General features: G+C 42.7%; 1 protein-coding gene across 8 annotated transcripts in view; it reads right to left on the bottom strand.

Annotated features, from left to right (window-relative positions):
* The window catches only part of CAMTA1 (calmodulin binding transcription activator 1), a 969422-nt gene that overhangs the window by 855464 nt on the left and 92420 nt on the right, over window positions 1–21538 (bottom strand). For 2 of the 8 annotated variants that reach the window (XR_003116898.1, XM_025367888.1), the window contains one exon: window positions 8688–9234. The exons of the other annotated variants lie outside the window; for them this stretch is intronic. Coding sequence is in view for 1 of the 2 variants with exons in the window: in XM_025367888.1 (XP_025223673.1) it covers window positions 9163–9234 (72 nt within the window). In the remaining variant the exon portion in view is untranslated. Of the gene's footprint in view, window positions 1–8687; window positions 9235–21538 lie in introns of those variants that run through there. 8 annotated transcript variants of the gene reach the window in all.

Raw genomic sequence — 21538 nt, 5'->3', positions numbered from 1 at the left:
GAAGGAAAGAATCATAACTGCCTAGGTATCAGTAGCCTTTACCATGTTTTCCTCCTGAACCCGTGGATGTTGTCAGGTGGAAAACCAATGAAACGAAAAGTGGCTGACCAAAGTTTCGGTTTCTGCAAATATCTCTATCTTAACAGATTTGCTACCTAACCCCAGAATGAACATTCAACACAGAAAGCATCCCGGCCAGACACGCCACAGGAGAAATCACAGAAAATGCTATCTGGCTCCGAAGGCTGGGTCTAAGGGAATTCAAATTCAGTCTTCAGCAAAGGCAAGCAGCGCTATCCCACTGCCCCAGGAAGGACACAGACGCAGATCACCACTGGTGAACTCCTACTATGGACCAAGAATGCTGGGAAATTACCTTTTCATCTCATTTGTGGGGAGCTAGGGGAATTTCATGTCCTTCTAGGGACACAGGCTGATTCTGTTTAAGTACAAGCATTCTGTCAATCCCCAAATTTCAACTTTCAACCCTAAAAGGCAAAGTTTAGAGCAGTTTTTTCCCAAATGGTTCAAAAAAAAATGTGGGCAAGAATTTTAGGAGCAGCTTCTAGGCAGCCAGGTCCACCAAGTGAGAGCTCTCCTTGAGCATTAGTGATCTGCAGGGTTCCACTTCCACACTGATTTAATCAATGAATACCTGGGTACTTGCAGGTCCGTCTAACTGCTCAGAACACGGCTAAGAAGGAGATAGACAGGGCCTCTGCCCTAAAAGAGCTAGTAGGATGGGGAAGAGCTGAGGACAAAAAGAAAAAGAAGAGACCATTTCAGATAGTAATAAATGCTATGAAAACACCACACTGCCACATGACAGAGCGACAGGCGACTATTACCCGTCGTCAGCCTATCAGGGGAGGGTCTCTCCGAGGAGATAACATTTGAGGTGAGCCCTGAATGACACAAAGGAGCCAGCACACAAAGATGCAGAGGAGGGGAAATCATTTTAGGTAGAAAAAACAGTGAATGCAAAAAAGAATCATGTTTGATGGATTCCCGGTATGGGAAGGGTCAATGTACTTAGAGGGAAGGGGCACCTGGTAGGAAATGGAGAGGCAGGGGCCAGATTATTCATGCTGACCGGACTCCAAATGGAAAGAAAGTCACTGTAGGGTTTAAGCTAGTGACCGAATCCTATTTACATTCTTCATAGATTGCTCTGGCTAGTGCATGGGGAATCTACTGCAAGGGGAGCAAACTGGAGACAGGAAGTCCACACAGGAAAATGTGACAGATCTCCAGGCAAAGAAAAGAAGGTGGCTTGGACTAGGGTGGTACTAGCAGAGATGTGCAAAGATGGATGTACCTTGGAAGGAGATGGATGTTTGGGATGGGGAAAAACGGGCAGAATCAAGGACACTCCTGAGATTCTGGCTTGAACTACTGATGAGTTTGGGTAAGTCAACCTTAGCCCTCATGTTCCTAAATATTCTTCCATGCTCTTTCACCAACTTTGAACTTCAACCCTCACCTGACACCTTTTAACAGTGGACAGAGAACACTGCGCCCTGTCCAAACACCAAGGCAGATTTAAGTGTTAATACTTACAGTCATGCTTCAAAATGAAAGGTGGGTGAGTTCAGGCCCACGCACTGGCTCAGGGCCTGTAAGAAGTTCACCTGAGCTACGTCTTGCCTCCTCCCTTGACCTCGCCCTCCCTATTGAAAAGTCTTGGTCTCCTGGCTTTGCAAAGACCCTCCGTCTGAAGCAGCTGCTCACAGAGCATATTCTGCTTCCTTTTACCAGGCTTTTTAAACAGATACTTTTTCTACCCTGAGTTTGTCACCATTTAAAATGTTGTGCTAGTTAGCAGTAATTATGTAAATGCAAGCCGCCATTTCTATTTTTAAAAGGAACCCCCATTTAGCATTCTTATATCCTGAAATGTTTAAAATAGCTAGTCCAGTGATGTTTTCACTTTATTCAAACTGTTTGTGTGGCTTTAAATACAGGTTCAGCAGAAACCAAAGCAAGTCAAACATTTACTTTCTATTAAACATCTAAATCAGAAGATTAAAAAACTATTTTACATTTAACAGAAAGAAGCCGTCAAATCAGCACAGTGGCAGCTTCACCGTATTTACTGCCAAGAAGGGCTGACGCTTGAGAGGTAATCAATTTAGGAAAGGAGGGATGGATTTCTTTAAATTCTTCAAAAAGGGAAAAATACATTTGAGCAAATCTTTTAATTATAGTATCTTCCAAAGAACCTACAAAGCCTTTATTCTTTCCAAACCTAATGCTTTTTAAAGGCAGCTTTTGCCCCTTAATTCCACATGAAATATTCAGTATAGCATAATTAAATTTTATTCCATGCTATTTTTACTGGGTTCACAGAAATAGACGGTGGCATCATCCTTAAAACAAACTTCCCAGCAACTTCGCTTTCACAGTGAATGGCTGGTTCTTAAAATTGAACTTAAAATGCAAAACCTACTCCAAATGCCTATTTCAGTTCAGGGTAGATGGGTGGGTACTGAAGAAATAAGTTCATTCATATGTCACACCAACCTTCAAATAAACAATTGCCTCAGTTCTCCGTTCACTTAATTGTGCTTGCCACAAGGCACCTGAAAGCATCGATCTTCATTTTCAGCATTTAAATCCCAGAGCCTGTTTTATCTTTCAGTGTGAATCTATCTGGTAGGTAAAGAAAAGAGAGAGGAAAAGGGAAAGGAAAGAAGTGCCCATCCACAGCTGAAAGATACTAATTTTGAGTAAACATTTGGATGCCTGGGTCATCTGTGTGAGGAGTGGGCTTGATATTTTTAGTCATTTATGTAAATTATACAACCAAAATCTTACTATATTTTCCAGTCAGAGTCAGTAAGCTACAAATTAACACAAACCCCCCTCCCTCTCAGCCTGACGAACGGAATACAGAACAGTACAAAAAGCAAGGATTATGGGTCTCTTAAGTGATCTACAGCTAAGCCCACCAGCCAACAGAGCCAAGAACCACACCTAGTCTCTCTCTCCCAAGATCACGCAGAACCCCTGATGGAACATAAGCCTATGAAAATGCGCAACTCCCTCAGTGTGCATGTGAAGCTAAAATCTCCATTTAGAATTCTGCAAACCTATCAACAGGGATGATCTCAGATGAGTGGTTACCCACCCTCTTATTCCAGCCAGACTGTCTCATCTGTTTCCTAACTTCCTAAAAGCATCACAACTGAAGAGGGCAAGCAAACAACAACAAATATTTTTCTCAAGTGACATCTGAAACTGCTGTAAGGGAGCAGCTCGCCCACCCACGCCAAAGAGGCTCCTAGGAAAGCCAGCAGGAATTGGCTTTGGGTGCTGCTCCAGAACTCACAGGTGCCAGGCTAGAACAGACAAACAGCTTTTTCTTTTTTTTTTTTTTTCCTCGAGATGGAGTCTTACTCTGTCGCCCAGGCTGGAGTGCAATGGCACAATCTCAGCTCACTGCAACCTCCACCTCCTGCCTCAGCCTCCTGAGTAGCTGGGATTACAAGCACGCCACCATGCCCGGCTAATTTTTTGTAGTTTTAGTAGAGACGAGGGTTTCACCACGTTGGCCAGGCTGCTCTTGAACTCCTGACCTCGTGATCCTCCCGCCTTGGCCTCCCAAAAGTGCTGGGATTACAGGCATGAGCCACCACGCCTGGCCATTTTGCCACAGCTTTTTTTTTTTTTTTTTAAACAGTTCATTTAATGAGGCTGTTAGGACTTCAAAACATGAAAACATATCTACTCACACATTTTATTTTGTAGTATAGATTCACCTCTGATACTGATTTAGAACAAAACACCCACCAAAGTGGTCACTGAGATCTCATAGTCTGGAACTAGCTGCCACTACAGCCACCAGCACATGGGCTCCTCTGAACCCATATTTTTCAGAAAAGTTACCTGAGATGCTGTTAGAAATGGAGACCTAGTAGAAAATGAAACCAATGAACCGAGGCACAAGAGGACAAAATTTGATTTTTATACCACAGAAACGGGTACAGAACTTATATAAAAGCATCTACCCACACCACATTCGCAAAATAAAGTAAAAAAAATTTGCTTGGGAGACTCATTTCTGTTTTCAGATTGGATCCCAAGGTTTCAATAAGACGTTCTGCTAGTTTCTCAAGAACCTGGCCCATTTATCACTTTTTCAAACTACATCATCTTCTCATTCAAATATCTCAGTGGCTCTTGTAAAAAATATGTCACACATGTCTCTACTGTCAAGGTTTATCTCTAGCACAATATGTAACCCACAGATCGCAAACAAGATGTAGCCTCTCAGAGGGGACCGCAGTTATCCCAGAGTCTGCTGATGGTGCCTGGTAGTGTCAACATCAGGAAGAGGATGAGATGAACTCACAACCCGCCCAACCTGGGATTTCTGAAGGCACAGTACGGCGAGGTTTGGTTAATTCAAGCCCAACAATGCTGATTTCACAAAATTCAGTAAAGATTTGGGCTGAAACAAAATGTGAAAATTGTCTACTAGACATTAAAGAATTACTATGCATATGAATGCATAAATAAGGTTGCTGAGGTAGAGTTTAGCCATTTTAAAAGGGGGACCACAGCAGTTTCAAAGACTCCTGATGGCAGAAGTGCGTGGGCCGGTGCTCAGGATGTCTCTGTACAATGACTCGCATAGACCTGGGCTCTAACTCTGGCTGTGCAGTCTCAGCCAGGCCACTCCTTGGCCTCCCTTACAACATTCGGGTTCATAAAAAGGGAGGGACAAAGCTCTCCTTGCTGGTCTTTCAGGGTTGCTAAGAAACCAAATGAGACATTGTCTGTGGCATTACTTTCTTAAACTGCAGTAGTACATAAAATCTGAGCTGCTACTATTTTTTTCATATACTAATGCTAATCATAGATTATCTATGTATTAAAATTGGCTGGTTGACTTTCTATTGGGTAAGTCCAATAAGCTTCTTTTCTTATTTCTGAAGATAAAAAACCTTTTGTTGTTTTTTGAAGATGCATGTGCTTCTACCTTGACTTAAATTGTAATTGCTTGAGAAGTAGCTATGAGATGGTAAAAAAACCTAGTTGAAATACTGATGAAAACTGAATACTCCATGTTTCCTTAGGCTGCACAGCTCATTAGCTGTACAAGCAGGGAAAATACTCAGGTGTTAAGATCCTGGAAAATCACAGAAGGCTATTCTAATGTCAAATGACCACAGACACAGAGCAAGGTAAAACCAGAAGGTAAAACCAGCAAGGCTTCCAGAGCCATTTGGAAGCAAATGCCAACATATCTACAATGGAATTCAGGGACTCAGCACAAACGTTTCTGTCTTAGCAAAGTGATAAATAGGCATTTAAGCCAAATTTGATCCAAGTTCACAGAGATTATATATATGAAAACTCATCAGGAAAACTTAACAGTATAAAAGTGGGAATTGAAGAAACTAGGTAAGGGATCTATGGGTTCTCCAAACTATCCTAGCAACTTCGTTATAAATACGGAATTATTGGCAAATAAAGTTATTTTTTAATGACCTTTTAATAAAGGTGGGGAAGCCTGCCTTTGAGCAAGGAAAGGGAAAAGTCTTTAGTAGCAGTCTACATAGGTCAATCTGTCAGGACTCTCAGACACATCATCTCACGTCATCCTCACAACTCTCTCTTGACACAGGTTCAAAAGACAAACTATGACTATTTCACAGCTAAAGAAACTCATGAAAGAGTGACTTTCTTGAGGTCCCACAACTTTTCAGAGTGATGACAGGATTCAGTTTTTGGTCTGCCTACAGAGTAAAGAATCTGGCCAAGCAGGCTGGGCGGGGTGGCTCATCACCTATAATCTTAGCATTTTGGGAGGAGAGCAAGAAAACTGCTTAAGGCCAGGAGTTCCAAGACCAGACTGGGCAAAATAGCAAGACCTCGACTCCACAGAAAAATGAGGAAATCAGCCAGGCATGGTGGCCCCCAGGTCCGAGCTACTCAGGAGGCTAAGGCAGGAGAAGCACTTGAGCTCAGGAGGTCAAGGCTGCAGTAAGCTGGAATCATACCACTGCACTCCCTCCAGCCTGGGCAATAGAGTGAGACTTCACCTCAAAAAAAAAAAAAAAAACTGTCCAAAGGCCTAAGTGGGCAAGGTGGGCTGCCCTAACCCACTGGACAGGCTCACCCAAAGTTGTGCCAGCGAGTCACTCAAAGGCCATCAAGGAGCCTTCCTTCCTTAACTCAGGAAGTGACATGGTCTGCTCTTCAAAAGGGAGTTGAGAGATGCATCCAAACATGGATGTCCTGGTTCCTCATGGGAAATCTCAACATTGGTAATCCCTTCTTACAGCAAGGCCACCTGGAAATTCCCTCACAACCTAAGCTGCTGAAGACTCACTATAAAGCTGTTACTGAGTCAATGCCAGGGCCATGGCTTAATGGAGTAGGAAACTGACAAGCACTGAACACATGAAAAAATACGAAATTACAGGGCCAGTCATAAACTGGCTCCTCTTCAGCAGAGCCTCCGGAAGGCTCCTGGGTCAGAGTCCCTCTCTGCCTGACGTCCTCTGTGTGCCACCAGAGGGCACTAACTCATGGAACTGCTCTTTAAAATCAGGTCACACACAAACTGCAGGAATGTTGAATGAAAACTAGCCTTCAAATCAATGAAGTGCTAAGTATGTAATTTTGACAGTGTTATAAGCATCTACTGGTCAAAATTTTCAATTTAATTCTACAAAACTTAAAAGTACACACATGCAGCAGAAGAATATACTAAACACAGTAAGTTGATCAAACCTTCAGATTTATGAAAATAACACATAAAATAAATAAAAGAGTGATGCATTTGCTCCTGCATCTCTGGTCACAGGGGCTGTCAAATGGATAACCCATCCCAGCGTTTTTTACACACACACAATATAAGAGTGCCAAGAAAAACATGTTGATTTCTCCTTTGCTTTAAAAAGCCACTCTTCATTGAATTAGAAGTGGACATTAACCATAATAAAATTACAGTACCGTTTATTAAGCATGATTAAAACATGATTTAATCTTCTGTACTAGAATCCTCGTAAGACAAGCAGCAGACACTGACGAGTGTGCACTGCGGCCTAGCTTGCTGTTCTAAGCACATCCCACTTACTTTACTCCCCACATCCCTCTGAGCGGTGATACAATTCCATTTTAATAAAAAGTTAGTTCAACCTTGCATTTCTTGAATGTAATAAATTTTTTTTTTTTTTTGAGACCTAGTCTCACTCTGTCGCCCAGGCTGGAGTGCAGTGGCGCAATCTCGGCTCACCGCAAGCTCCGCCTCCTAGGTTCACACCACTACCCCACCTCAGCCTCCCGAGTAGCTGGGACTACAGGTGACCGCCACCAAGCCCAGCTAATTTTTTGTGTCTTTTAGTAGAGACGGGGTTTCACCATGTTAGACAGGATGGTCTCGATCTCCTGACCTCTTGATCCACCCACCTTGGCCTCCCAAAGTGCTGGGATTACAGGCATGAGCCACTGCGCCTGGCCAGTAATTTTTCTTTACATCTGTATCCTCTGCTTGTGATTTATTTGCCCATGAAACTATAAATACAGATTTGTGAGTTCTGCCTCATTAACCACTTTCTACAATTATTTCTTCACCCCAGAATTCATACTTCTTATACTTTCGTAAGCGTGTAAGATTATATAATCAAAATAATTCAGCAATCAGTTGAATAAAAAATGCACCATGACCAAAGGGTTTTTGTTTCACTTTGCTTTGTGGTATGTAAAAAATTTAGCCTTTGCTTTTATTTAAAAGGAACTGAAACAGCTTTAATTGTTTGATCAGAAATACTGGTTACTTCTCTATGTAAAACAAAATTCAAGTTCAATTGGACCTTGGTTTTCCTGATTTTAGTTGATTTTCCTCAGTGTGTAATAAATTACTGAAGTTTACACTGAAATGAACAAAATCTGACAAATTATACCTGAAAAGAAGTTTCAGTTCTTTAAACAATTCGTCACAAGTTAGTGCTACAAATAAACTCACCTTGAGATAACAGCCTACATCACAGGATACTGTCTCCTTGGTTTTTGTTTCTGTTCTTTGCTTAAAAAAAAAAAAAAAGAGAGAAAAAGAAAAGAAAAGAAAAAAAGAAAAACTTTCTCAAAGGTTTTCAAGAACAATATTGGTATTCTGGTCTTTACACAAAGAATAAAGACAGGGAACCATGGCATCTGTGAAGGTATCTGGAACAAAAGTACTTCTGTTAATATTCTCTAAGTAATTGTCTCCAACTTTCCTCTGTATCTTTTTTAATGCCCACTTGATCTAGAAAATGTTTTGATTTATCTTGTTTACGTGATGTCAAAATTTATCTTAAATAAGAGAACCACTAAGTATTTGCCTGTTTCCTGCCTCTCTTTTATTTCTCCATGTTTCTTTCTAGACTCTCATTAGATGTCGATATTACAGTATTCCAGAGACATGAGTCATGTTTCTATGCATCTCTGTCTTCTACTTCTTCAGGAGGCACCGATATCATCACATATAGTAAGTCTGTAATTCATAATTCCAAAGTCCTGATATGCTCCAGCTTCTCACAGCACCCTGAACTAGGCTTCCAGTTACTTCAATCACAACAAAAGCTTTATGCTTCTTTCTAAACTTTCACTGCTTTATCATTGGAAAAGGTCTATGTAAATGGCAAGTTAAAGGAAAAACATTCAGAAAGGACGCGACGCAAGTGACCCACGCATTCGTTCAACAGCATTTATTTAGACTCTGCACTGTGTCCGCACTGTCCTATGCACTGGAGATACACGGAGACAAGACAAAGGCCCTGCTCTCATGGAGCTTCCATTCTCATGAGAAGATGGTAACTGACAGGAAAACATACCACCGCTGGGGCAGGTGCTAGTAAGAAAAAGGCAGCTTGCTGAGGGGACAGAGTGGCATCACGGATGGTCACGGAGGCCTCTGGACCGGGAGGCGTGTGCACAGAGCCCTGCTCTCCAAAGCTCAGTCAGGCTGCGGAGCTCCTTCATAGTAACTCCGGATGAGACAAGAGTAGGTCACTTTATTCTATTTCATTTTTAGTAACATTCGGTTCAAATTAATTTGGGGTTTTGAGAACAGTTAATTCACTAATAGAACTGTCTTAAAGCCAGACATGGGGCTGGCAGGATGGGAAAGCTCTCCCTACGAATTCTGCCAGCTTTCATTCCAATGTGTCAGCCCTCACGGCTCCAGCTCTGTGGATCCCTCTTCTTTGCTGCGCCCATGAACAAGTGTGTGGTGAGAGCCTGAAATAAATAGGTGTAAAATGGGTCAAAACCGTTGCTTCTATTTCTGTTTTTAACTGAAGAAAATTTGCCCCATTTCCAGAGGCAGAGAGAGAAGGAGACATCTAGGTAAAGGCAAACTAAAGTATATATTAAACACACACAAATGTATACAGATGAACAGGTATGTATCTACCCGCACCCACATACTATACACGTGTATATACAACCATATATGTCTGACTTCTTCGCCTATGACAATCCAAAACTGGGTCTCATACAATGGTCTTTTTGCAATCATTACAGCATAACTTTTATTGGGTTGTAGGTTTTATCTTTAAAAGGCCACGAAACTTTTTTAAAAGATCAAATAAAAAATTAAAGGTTCAAAGAAGATCAAGGCTCAGATTCAATTAACACTAATTTTGGAAGGATTTTTTTTTACTTACTATGCATATTCAGCAAACTACTTAAGTTTTGGGGTTTTTTTCTAACATAGCATCCTAGGGGAGTCATTATGTACAATCAACTCGCTAATTCAGATTAACATGTCTAAGTACATATTGATACAACAGAACACAATGATTCCAGAGGTTCCCTGCTACAGACTCTCTGCTGAAGCACAGGACTAAGAAAGTGGACTTCTCCAATTACATTTCCAGCACTTCCCATTGTTACTTCCTGGGCCAGTTTCATAGATTAGAAGAATATAATACTTCAAAGGGATACTCCAGTTTCCATGAACAAAACGACTAGCATCTCCTAATTAATGTAACATCCTAACAAGTGAAAGATGACTTCTACAGGGGCCCTTAAAATGACCAAAAATGCAGTGAAGCTGAAGGCAAGCCACAGATCTGTTCTTTCATTTCCCTCCCTATTCTGGGGGAAAGGTCAAAAATGGAGTGGCTTTAGATAAAACACTCCACACTGTGCTCATGAGTCTTCGTGGGATGAGCTGGGAACATGTATGGAGGGTTCTGCCTCATTTGCTTCCGAAATTTGGGACTGATTTCCAACCAAACAGCACGACTGTTTAATTCCAGCGGACCAATGTGAGTAAAACATCACATTCAGGCCTGTGTCCATTGCGCACAGGCCAGTGACTTTCACAAACCTAGAACAGGTACTAAAAATAATATGCTGTGAAAAGAGCTGTGGGCTTCTTAAAGGGAAAGCACTAGTGACATTTATGGCCTATTTCCCTAGCAGTTATTCAACTAAATAATTAGTTACTTAAGATATCAGCACAACAAATGGAAGATTTCAAGGCAATCAAATGTCAATTACATTTTTTTTACATAAAATACGAGTTCCTCTGGAATCAGACAGCAGCTTCTGACTTGTTTTCCATTGCTCTTTGCACATTTGCTTTCTGCTACCAAAATTTTAAGACCTGTATAAACAAAAACAGTATTTATTCTTCTCTTCCTCCAAAACACTTATTAAGTTTACATTTTGGGCTTAAAGGTACGTTTACCCCACTGTCACTTCCCCCATTCATCCACCCATAACCACGTGCAGATGGTGGGCTCAAGGAAAACAAAAACGAGGGAGGCCCAGCACCTTTGCCCAAGGAGCTCCCACTTGAGTGGAGTAAAGACGCCAACAGAAATAAATCACAATATGCTATGGCAAGGGCCCTCACAGGACATGGGAAGCAGGGCCCAGGGTAAGAGTGAACCAAAGGACAGGCTGTGCTGAACACAGTTCCCAAGAAAAAGGGCATGGGAGGAGTGGCATGCGGGCTGCCCTCCAGAGGAAGGGCTGGTGCAGAGAAGGGAAAAGCAAGTAGGAATGGACAGAAAAAGTGTCCACACATCAGGAGAGGGGAGGGGAGGAGGCAGGTGAGCTGCAGCTGGGTGGGGCATGTTGCACTTCATCAGGAAGGGGTGGGTTTGGTATTTCTCTGCTTTCACCTGCATCTACATTCAGAGGTAGCAGTTTCAAGTTAATGAGTATTTTATTAGTAGAGACAAGTCCAAATGACCAGAAAAAGAACCACCAGAGCAATGGCATGCATGCGGACTCCGCAGCCTGAAGACGAGGGACAGGAACAAAGGCTTGCCTACTGCAGACCAAATACCTGCCCTGGTTAAGGCTATGCTGGCTATGCTGGTTAAAGTGTAAGTTTCAGCAGCAAATTTCTGAGGGAATGCATGAATTACAAGTTTAAATGTTATACTTTGGATGGTCTGAGCATTCTAATGACTCAGGTATAAATAGAAAATAATTTTTTAAATGTCAAAACTCTCACTTTCCTAATTCCCTACACATACACACTGACCTTCACTTTCAAAGAAACTAGAATTGTGTGTGCGCCAAATTAAATTATACTAACAATGCCTTTAAAAAGCTAATATTTTTAAAAAAGCAAATACTTCCATAACATGTGTTATAATTTACAAGTGGTATCATAAAATAGCTCTTCTTTTGCTGGGATATATTCCAGTCCATTCATCATAAAGATTTCTGTGTGAGGGGTGACTCTGTAAGCAAAACACCATTTAGTGGGAAGAAAAACCTCAAAACAAATTACAAGAAAGCCGTTAATGTTCTTTTAATTTCTTGCTTAATTTCCAGTTCTTGGTATCCATACACTTCCTCATCAGATGGAAACATTTTAATTAGAATAAAGAGAGTTTAAGAAAATGTATGTAATGAGTAAGCTTTCATTATTACTAAATGGCATTAACTGAGCTTTCTGTCATGTGAATACAATGGTGCGGGAAGGAGAATACTTTGTGTAAAAGATAGGAAAGCAACACAGTTAATGATAAACCAGAGTCTCTGCACGCTCCCAGGAGATTTCCAAAGGTGGGGACACTGACATGCTCTAGACTACTTAAGACTGTACATTCCCAGGATTTTAGCACAAAATGAGTAAGTAATGATTCCTTCAACATACAAGGAATCCAAGAACACAGGGTTCATAAATACTTGCCTCAAAATGGGCTCGCTTCCTAACAGTGGGGTTTGTAGCATTTTTGAGGGTAATTTTTGAGAATTCTTCAGTTAATCATGATACTGCAGGCAACAAACTAAAGGGAACCTGAAGTAAGCTTAAACCTGATAAAGGTACAGAATCGGGGCAACCATTAACCTCTTCCTTGGAGGCTTTCATGAGAGGCTCACATGATTAAGATGAAAAGTAGTAACAGCATGTATGCTGCTGAGGACGCTCCTGTTTACTCTTTCAAAATATTTTACTTTCTCCTGGCCTACAAGGCTAAAAAATTCCTGATATTACCAACTTTTATTAATCTTTAAAAACACATTGTGTGGATCAAAGCCAAACAAAATTGTGTGTGTGTATGTGTGTGTGTGTGGAGAATAAGCTACATTCTCTGCATGGTAAAAGCCTGCTAGGTTCAGCCATTGAAGCACATGACCTCTACCAACTGCCATAGTGTCCCCTCCTTCCTCTTCAGCCCTGCTCCCCTCAGAAGGAATCAGAAGTGGTTTTAGATCTACACGGCCAATCCTTCATGAACCATGGCCTCCTTGTTCCGTTAACCACTTCCTCTGTGATAATCCTGGACTACACTCCGTGGCCATCTCACTAGCTGTCCAGTATGGCAGCCACTGAGCACCTGAAATGTGTCTACTCCAAGACATATACCAATTTCAAAGACTTCATACCAAAAAAAGTAACATCTCAATTTTTATACTTATTTATACAATTTTACACTATATGTTCATGTAATGTAGACATATTGAGTTAAATAAAATATATTACAATATATTACTAAAATTAGTTTCCTTTATTTTTACTTATTAAAAATACGGTTACTAGAACATTAAAAATTACACGTGACTCACTGACACTGCTACCGTACAGTAGAGCCCTTGACCTGATGTAACCAAAACTGACCGCTCCATGATACCGATTTCAAGCACTGTATTCTTCGACTATGCCTACTCCAGCAACTCCTTGACTCTACTCCTTGAATCCACTGACCCCATGACCTCTTACTGACTCTCAGCTCCTTCATGCCTCCTGGCTCCTTGCCTGGCTTAGACCACACGGTCTATCCTCAATCCTCACATCAACTCTTCTGCGCAATGCTCAACTCCCTTATGCCTCCTCCCTCCACTGTACTCACCTGGCAAAATCCTAATCCCAGGTTAAATCCAACTTCCCGCCCTCTCCTGCCCTACACTTAGGCTGCAGAAAGCGGAATTCCTTCAGAGCACCAGCTCAGCTCCCTATCCAGTCGTTTTTGCTTGAACCAGCTGGAACTGGGCTTTTATTCTCATCATTTCACTCATACAGCTCTTATCAAAGTCACCAACGATCTCCCCGCTGCCAAGCCCACGGTGAAACCCCAGTCTGTATCTTGCTCCACCTTTCGCGGCAGCTGACACAGATGATCACTCTGCTTTGAAACATGAACTTCCTTGGCCAGGCGCAGTGGCTCACACCTGTAATCCCAGCATTTTGGGAGGCCAAGGCATGTGGACCACTTGAGGTCACAGGATTGAGACCAGCCTGGCCAACCCGGCAAAACCCTGTCTCTAGTAAAAATAAAAAAATTAGCCAGGCATGGTGGCACACACCTGTAATCTCAGCTAGGGAGGCTGAGGCAAGAGAATCACTTGAACCCGGGAAGTGGAGGTGGCAGCGAGCTGAGATCAGAGGGACATTATGTCTCAAAAAAGCAAAGCAAAGCAAAGAGAAACATGATGCACTTCCAGGACACCCCCATCTCCTGTCTTCCTTCTCTGATTGTTTCTCATTCTCCTTTGCTTCCCTTATACCCGCTTCCCCTTAACACTGGGTGTCCCAGGGCTCCACGTCTGGACTTCTCTATTGCACACACTCCCTAGAAAATTGCATCCAGTCCCACAGCTTTTAGAACCCCCTATATGCTGCAAACACTCAAAGTCTAGCTCCAGCTTCAGCCTGTCCTTGAAGTTACAAACTCAAACATACGACTGCCTATTCAACATCTCCACCTGGCATCCTACAGTCAACACGTGCAAAACACAACCTGCATTCTCTTCACCCCTCCTCCCCAACCTGCTGTTCTCAGTCTTCCTGATCTCAGTAAAGAAGAATAGCATTCTTCCAGTTACTCAGTGCAAAAACATGGTCATCATTTCTGACTCTTCCTATATGAATACAGTCTACCAGCTCTTCCTTTCAAACATATCCCATATATGACCACTTCTTCCCGCCCTCGTCCAAGCCACCATCAGTTCTTGCAACAGTCTCCTCACTGGTCTCCCTACTTCTATTCCAAACCAGGGATCAACAACTCCTTTCTGTAAAGGGCCAGACAGTAAAGATCTTTCAGCCTCTACAGGCCATATGCTCCCTGTTACAACTACTTAGCTTGGCTGCAGCAGCTCAAAAGCGGCCTCAGATAATAAACACAACAGTGTGGCTCTGTTTCAATAGAACTGGAACTGAAGCAGACACGGAAATTTGAATTTCATATAATTTTCATGTGAAATAAAATACTGATGTTTTTTCAACCATTTAAAAACATACAAAGTATTCTTAGTTTGCTAGCTGTACAGAAACAGGCAGTGGGCCAGATCCTGCCATGGGCTGTGGTCTGCTGGCCCTGCCCTGGAAGATTCTCTACACTACATTCAAAGTGATTACTTTATTTTATTTTATTTTATTTTAATTTTTTTGAGACAGAGTCTTGCACTGTTCCCCAGGCTGGAGTGCAGTGGCACGATCTCCATTCACTGCAACCTCTACCTCCCGGGTTAAAGCGATTCTCCTGTCTCAGCCTCCCGTGTAGCTGGGATTACAGGCAACCGCCACCATACCCAGCTAATTTTTCATATTTTTAGTAGAGACGGGATTTCATTATGTTGGCCAGGCTAGTCTTGAACTCCTGACCCCATGATCCGCCCGCCTTGGCCTCCTGAAGTGCTGGGATTACAGGCGTGAGCCATCACACCCGGCCCAGAATGATCCTTTTTGTCATGTCTTTTTCCCGCTCAAAAATCCCCAGCAAAACCAAAAAACCGTGCCAAGTCCTGCGGGACGCACAGGACACTGCTTCCTAGCTGCCTCACGTCCCCTGCCCCTTCCCATGCTCTGCGCATGTCATTCTCCTGGCTTCTCTTTCGCCACTGCCAAATCTCTATCTATCTCAGGGCCTTTGCTTTTGTAGATCCCTCTGCTTAGAATACTCTCACTCTAGACACCAACGTGGTCACAGGGTTGCTTCCTTCAAGTGGTCACAGTGTTGCTTCCTTCAATTCACCTCATGAGAGATACTCACTCGGTCACACTAGAATAGCACACACAAACAGACATCCAAGAACCCTCTCCCTGTGTACCTTGCTGCACTGTTCACCACACTATCACTGACATTTCTTTCTTTCTTTAGAAATAAACAGATTGGGCAGTTTTTTAAAAGAGAAACAAAATACCACAGTGATCAAGGGCATGAAATCTGGAGTCCAATGACCTGGATGGGAACGCAACAGCACCACTTACTAGCTATGGTACACTGAGCAAGTTAACTCAACTTCTCTGTATCTCAGTTTCCTTGTCTATGAAATGGGGATAATGACAGGACCTACTTCCTCAGTGTTCTGAAGAGTGAGTTAATAAATGTAATTGGCATATATAAGCACTCAATTACTGTTATTTATTTTTGTTTATTGGTTATTATTCCTCTCCCCTAACCAGAAAATAAGTTCTTCGAGGGGAATGACATGGTTTTGTTTATTGCTTCATTCTAGATGCACCTAGGACAGTGCCTAGTACTAGGTATTCAATAAGTATTTATTGAACAAACAAATAAATATTTGAATTTAAGTCACTTTGGGGTGGGCAGAACACTCCACCCCCCCTCCCATGATCATACAGATATCAGATAGAGCAAAAGCTTCCTTAAAATCTGTTAGAGGCTGGACGTAGTGGCTCAGGCCTGTAATCCTAGCACTTTGGGAGGCCGAGGCGGGCAGACCACTTGAGCTCCAGAGTTTGAGACCAGCCTGGGCAACACAGTGAAACCCTGTCTCTACAAAAACACGAAAAGTTAGCTGGGCGTGGTGGCGTGCTCCTGTGGTCCCAGCTACTCAGGAGGTGGGAGGACTGCTTGAGTCCAGGAGGTGGAGGTTGCCATGAGGCTGAGACAGAAGGATCATTTGAGGCCAAGAGCTCGAGACCAACCCGGACAACATAGCGAGACCCTATCTATACCACAAAAAAAAAAAAAGTCAGCCGGGCATGGTGGTATGCACCTCTGGTCCCAGCTACTCCAGAGGCGAGCCTAGGCATTTGAGGTTACAGTGAGTGATCATCGTGCCACTGAACTCCAGGCTGGACAACAGAATAAAACCCTGTCTCTATTAAATGAAAAATAAAAATAAATATAAAAATAAATTAAATTAAAAAAAAAAAAACCTTATTAGAGAAAGAGAAATAAAAAGCCTACCATTCCAGGTGGGTTTGCTGATGCTTCTCTATTACCTACCCTGAAGCGAGGCATAATGCCATTCCGAGTAACAAGTGGTTTCACTTTATAAGAAACCTCCTACGGGGCCAGGCACGGTGGCTCATACCTGTAATCCCATCACTTTGGGAGCCGAGGCAGGAGGAAAACTTGAGCCCAGGAGTTCAAAACCAGCCTGGGCAACAGAGACTCCATCTCTACAAAACCAAAAAAAAATAGGCACAGCAGCACGAGTAGTCCTAGCTACTCGGGAGGCTGAGGCAGGAGGCCTGCTTGAGCCTAGGAGTTCAAGGTTGCAGCAAGCTATGATTATGCCCCTGCACTCCAGTGGACGGGTTCTTGATTTGGGTGACAGAGCAAGAACTTTGTCTCAAAAAAAAAAAAAGAAAAAAGGAAAAGAAGCCTTTATAATCTAAAGCTGTGTTGTACACTCAAAGGTTACATGTTCAGGTCTTGAATCAAATTAGAGAAGAAATAGATTTCATAGTCAAGTTCAAATCCCACATGTAAAATGTCAACCTAATACCTAGTAGCACAATTCTGATCTTACAATATTTTCTAAACACAACCACAAATGGCTGTTTACTCAGAGCAGCTTACATTTAATTGACTTCTAAAACCAAAGGACATCTCACCAAACACCTGAAGTCTTCCCAAGCCAGAAAGTGATGCACACATATCTGTCTACCAGCAAGACACAGGCTTCGCTCACAGTACATCACAGGGTCTTGTGAATTTGGTATGTCTCCCTACACTCACACACACGTTTCTCCTAGGATGACTGAGTTTTATAGATGGTATTAAGATAAAATACTTTCAGGCTCTACATTTGATGACATAGTCTTTAATGTGAAGATCCTTATATATATCCTGGTATAACATGGACTCTTTTTCAAGCGGAAACTCTACTTCCTTTAATAGAAGTGCAGGGATGGTAAGGTATTTCACTGTTCAGCAAAGTAGAAATTATTCTCCTAGCCTCTACACTAAAACTCTTCGCTGTGATGTAAGAAATGAACATCTTCAGTACTGGTTCTACCAAGTAGAAAATGAATTAGTGAGATGTAGGTAGTAAAAACATAGTTGTATCAACTAGTATGTAATCCTGTTGTACAGTTGCCTATCTGCACTGAATGCCTGAAAATGACATGTGTGACAAAGTGAAGGGTTATGAAGAGGGTTAAGAAACTGGGGGTTATGGAATGGGTGAAGCCCAATCAGTCATGGTGAACTGCCATGGACTTTACCATCTGCCCACGTCCCTGTACTGCTCCAGGTTCCTGCTGATGGCAACGGAACTAAAACAAATGGCTGGGATTCCTGGGGGAGCGGTTCCTGGAGAAGTGCTAAGATGTGAGAGAAGTCTTCTTCTGTCACTCTTTGTGGGTGTTTTTGTTTTTTGTTTTCTAATTCTGCACTCGATTGACCATTAAGGTCACTGTGACATGGCTGAGAGGATCTGCACGAGGCAGGCAGGTACAAGTCACTTTTCAATTCTGTACTGCTATACGGTGGCAATGCCTGAAAAAACAGAATGATCGCACTCTAATTTCATACTGTATTTAGCTGATGATCCTAAATAACACCTTGTCAGCTTTTGTGATCTAGCACAAAACCACACGTCTTGTGATCTACGAGCTGGGCTGTGGTAACGCCCTTGACTTGAGGCTTAAAAGCTTTGGTTGGGACATAACTTTGATGTATTGTCTTTCGTTTCAAACTGCAATGATTATCCTTGAATCTGGCATCACATAGAGTGCTACCAAAATTAGATTATGGTTAGTTTATAAGACAACCTATTCCCTTTGGTGTACCACCACGAATGGTGCTACTCTCAGCTTTGCATGTTTGCAAGATCGAAAAGCCACGGCTGTTTGGTTTACAGGATGCGGGGATAAGAACCATCTGCCTGGTCTGGTGTTTCTTTAATTAAAACTTTAATTACAGATATATCTCTGCACAGATACGTGCAGTCTATCAGCTCCTGTTCCTAATTACCTGTGCTAATGAGAAATGAAAAGACAGCTAATGTTTGCTGAGTGTCTACTATGTGCAAGGACCTATGTATGGTCAGATGCTCCAAGGTGAACTAGAGCAGGTAAAGCAGATTCCAGGTCAAACCTTGCTAGTTTCCCCTACCAGTCCTTTTCCCACCAATACAAAAGAGTGGCAAAAGTCATTCTGGTTTCTCCTTTGGAAATACGAAAGGCTTAGAGATATAAGGTACTCAAAAGGATCCACACAGAAGAGGGAAAAGGGGCTGGATATCCAAACCTGCCTGAATAATTGAAGTTCTGTGGCCAGTGTATGTGACAGTCTGTCATATGGAGTATTTGCGACCACACCTGAAGATGTGTGTGGAAAGTGGAAAATCTGGTCTAATCCTAGGATTCTGAGGCGCATCACACAGCATGATGGTAACCACGGCCACAGTTTCCCAGGGAAACAATCACCACAAATGAGAACAAACAGGAGATGTTTTCTGTTATTTCCTGACTGTGCAGCAATATTGTTGCCGACTTCTCCTTCATTAACTCCCTTTCTACCGAGGGCAGATCTTCACTGAGGAATGACAAAAAAACTTTCCACACCTTCACCATGTGTTTCTTAGTGTCCTCAAAAGCCTCAAGCAGGGTTAAACACCATTAGGATGGACCCCTAAAGCAGCCCACTTGGTGGTGCCAAGACCAACAGGACAGGGTCTAGGGCACACCCAAAGCTTCCCGACTTTCACAGTGAGGAAGTCCACTGTTTGCCCTCAAAACTGCCCTAACCTTCTATCACTTGTTTCCATGAGAGGGGGAACGCAGAAGGAGGATTACTTTGCCTGTTTCTCCAACATGTCCAGAGGCAGGGAGTTAATCACAGCAGCTATGCTGTCACACTGTCTCTGCTCTCCACCATCCCAACTCTCACTCAGATAAGGACACAGAGGAGGAGGAGGGAAGTCTTGGCCTGGAGGCGGGCACCAAAGAAGCACCCTTCTCTCTCAGGAGTCGGTCCCTCAACACCAAAAATGGAGGGTCCAACCCAGATGATCTCAGACCTTCCAGATCTAAAAACTGTGCAGCAGATATGCTAAAAGCCTGATATAAGCGCTCCCTTGAATGGTCCAAATCCATCTTATTGCCCAACATTCTGTACTATTCAGTGACTGAAGCCTGCCATTTCTCGACCTATCTAAATCTATGAGGCTAAATTACCTAAGCTCTTCAAGATAAACCACCTAAGTTAGGATAGACAATCACAAACAAAATCTGACAATTTTCAAGCTAATGATGGGCAGTGCCTAGTTCTTTGAAAGACAGATACTAACATAAATTAAGAAATGTTCATTTAGCCAGGCGCAGCGGCTCACCACTGTAATCCCAGTACTCTGGGAGGCCAAGGCAGGTGGATCACCTGATGTCAGGCGTTTGAGACCAGACTAGCCAACATAGTGAAATCCTCTCTCTACTAAAAATACAAAAATTAGTTGGGCATGGTGGCACACGCCTGTAATCCCAGCTACTTCGGAGGCTGAGGCAGGAGAATCGTTAGAACCCAGAAGGTGGAGGTTTGCAGTGCGCTAAGATCGCACCATTGCACTCCAGCCTGGGCAACAAAGAGCTAAACTCCGTCTCAAAAAAAAATAAAATAAAATAAAAAATAAACATTCATTTGTACGTCATCTCTGTGATAGACACCTGAAGGATTTCACGGACCTCACAGTCTGATGACAGATACACTGTAAACATACACCAGATGGTGGAAGAAAGATAAAACAAGGGAAGATGGAAGTATGGAGGAGAAAAAAATAAAGGAACAATAAACCCGTAAAAGACAGGAGAAGAAAAAAAGAAAATTGAAAGAACAAGAAAGCAAGCAGGGCCCTCTACTTCATTTCACTCTAACTAAATTCAAATCTGGCTTCTGTGGTGATCAAGTGGTCACTCACAGAAGACGGCATTCTACAGGGTGGATGCCAGGAGCTTTTCCTACAGACACAGTACTAACAATTGTTGGCTGAACAACTAAACTGGCCCATAAAACTCATTTTACCTTACAATGGAGTCAACTACACAATTAATAGCACTGGCCCACACTCCAGAAGCACAGACCCATATGTGCACAATTTAAGGACCTGTTTTCTTGTTTACAAAATAAACTTCCTGTATTTCTGAACCTATTGATCTCTCTAGAACAAGAGTCTTGGGATAGGGCAAACGTTTCTTAAAAAGTGAATTATTTTAAAAGCTGTACACAGGATTCTGAATGTGCAGCCAGGATTGAGGAAGCCACTGGTAGTAAGAGTCCCTAAAAGTAACACATATATGACAGAGCCCTCCATGGGGGGCAGGGAGAGGGGCGGTTGTTGAAGCCAGCTAGGGGCCTTCAGAAGTTAGGGGTGCTGTTACGTTAAAAGGTCTGGGCCAGGCACGGTGGCTCACGTCTATAATCCCAGCACATTCTGAGGCCAACGAGGACAAATCACAAGGTCAGGAAAGTTCGAGACCAGCCTGGCCAACATGGTGAAACACCGTTTCTACTAAAAATACAAAAAATTAGCTGGGTGTGGTGGTGGGCGCCTGTCATCCCAGCTACTCAGGAGGCTGAGGCAGGAGAATCACTTGAACCCAGGAGGCAAAGGTTGCAGTGAGCCAAGATCGCACCACTGCACTCCAGCCAGGGTGACAATACGAGACTCCATCTCCAAAAAAAAAAAAAAAAAAAGGTCTGATGGCTGAAGGATGATACTGCATACAGCTGAGGTCCCTACAACCAAAAGGGCAAAACCATTTCTTGGGAGTGGCTCAGCCAGGTTTGCAGCTCAATGCAAGGCAGTAGTGCCGTGATATGAGTGGCACTTGCATTTAAGTGCCTGTCTGGCAATTTACTGAGGGTGTGAGCCTGGG

Source organism: Theropithecus gelada, chromosome 1 (genome assembly GCF_003255815.1).
Source record: "Theropithecus gelada isolate Dixy chromosome 1, Tgel_1.0, whole genome shotgun sequence".
In the NCBI taxonomy this organism is placed as follows: Eukaryota; Metazoa; Chordata; class Mammalia; order Primates; family Cercopithecidae; genus Theropithecus; species Theropithecus gelada.
This window is presented reverse-complemented; position numbering and strand designations above follow the sequence as displayed.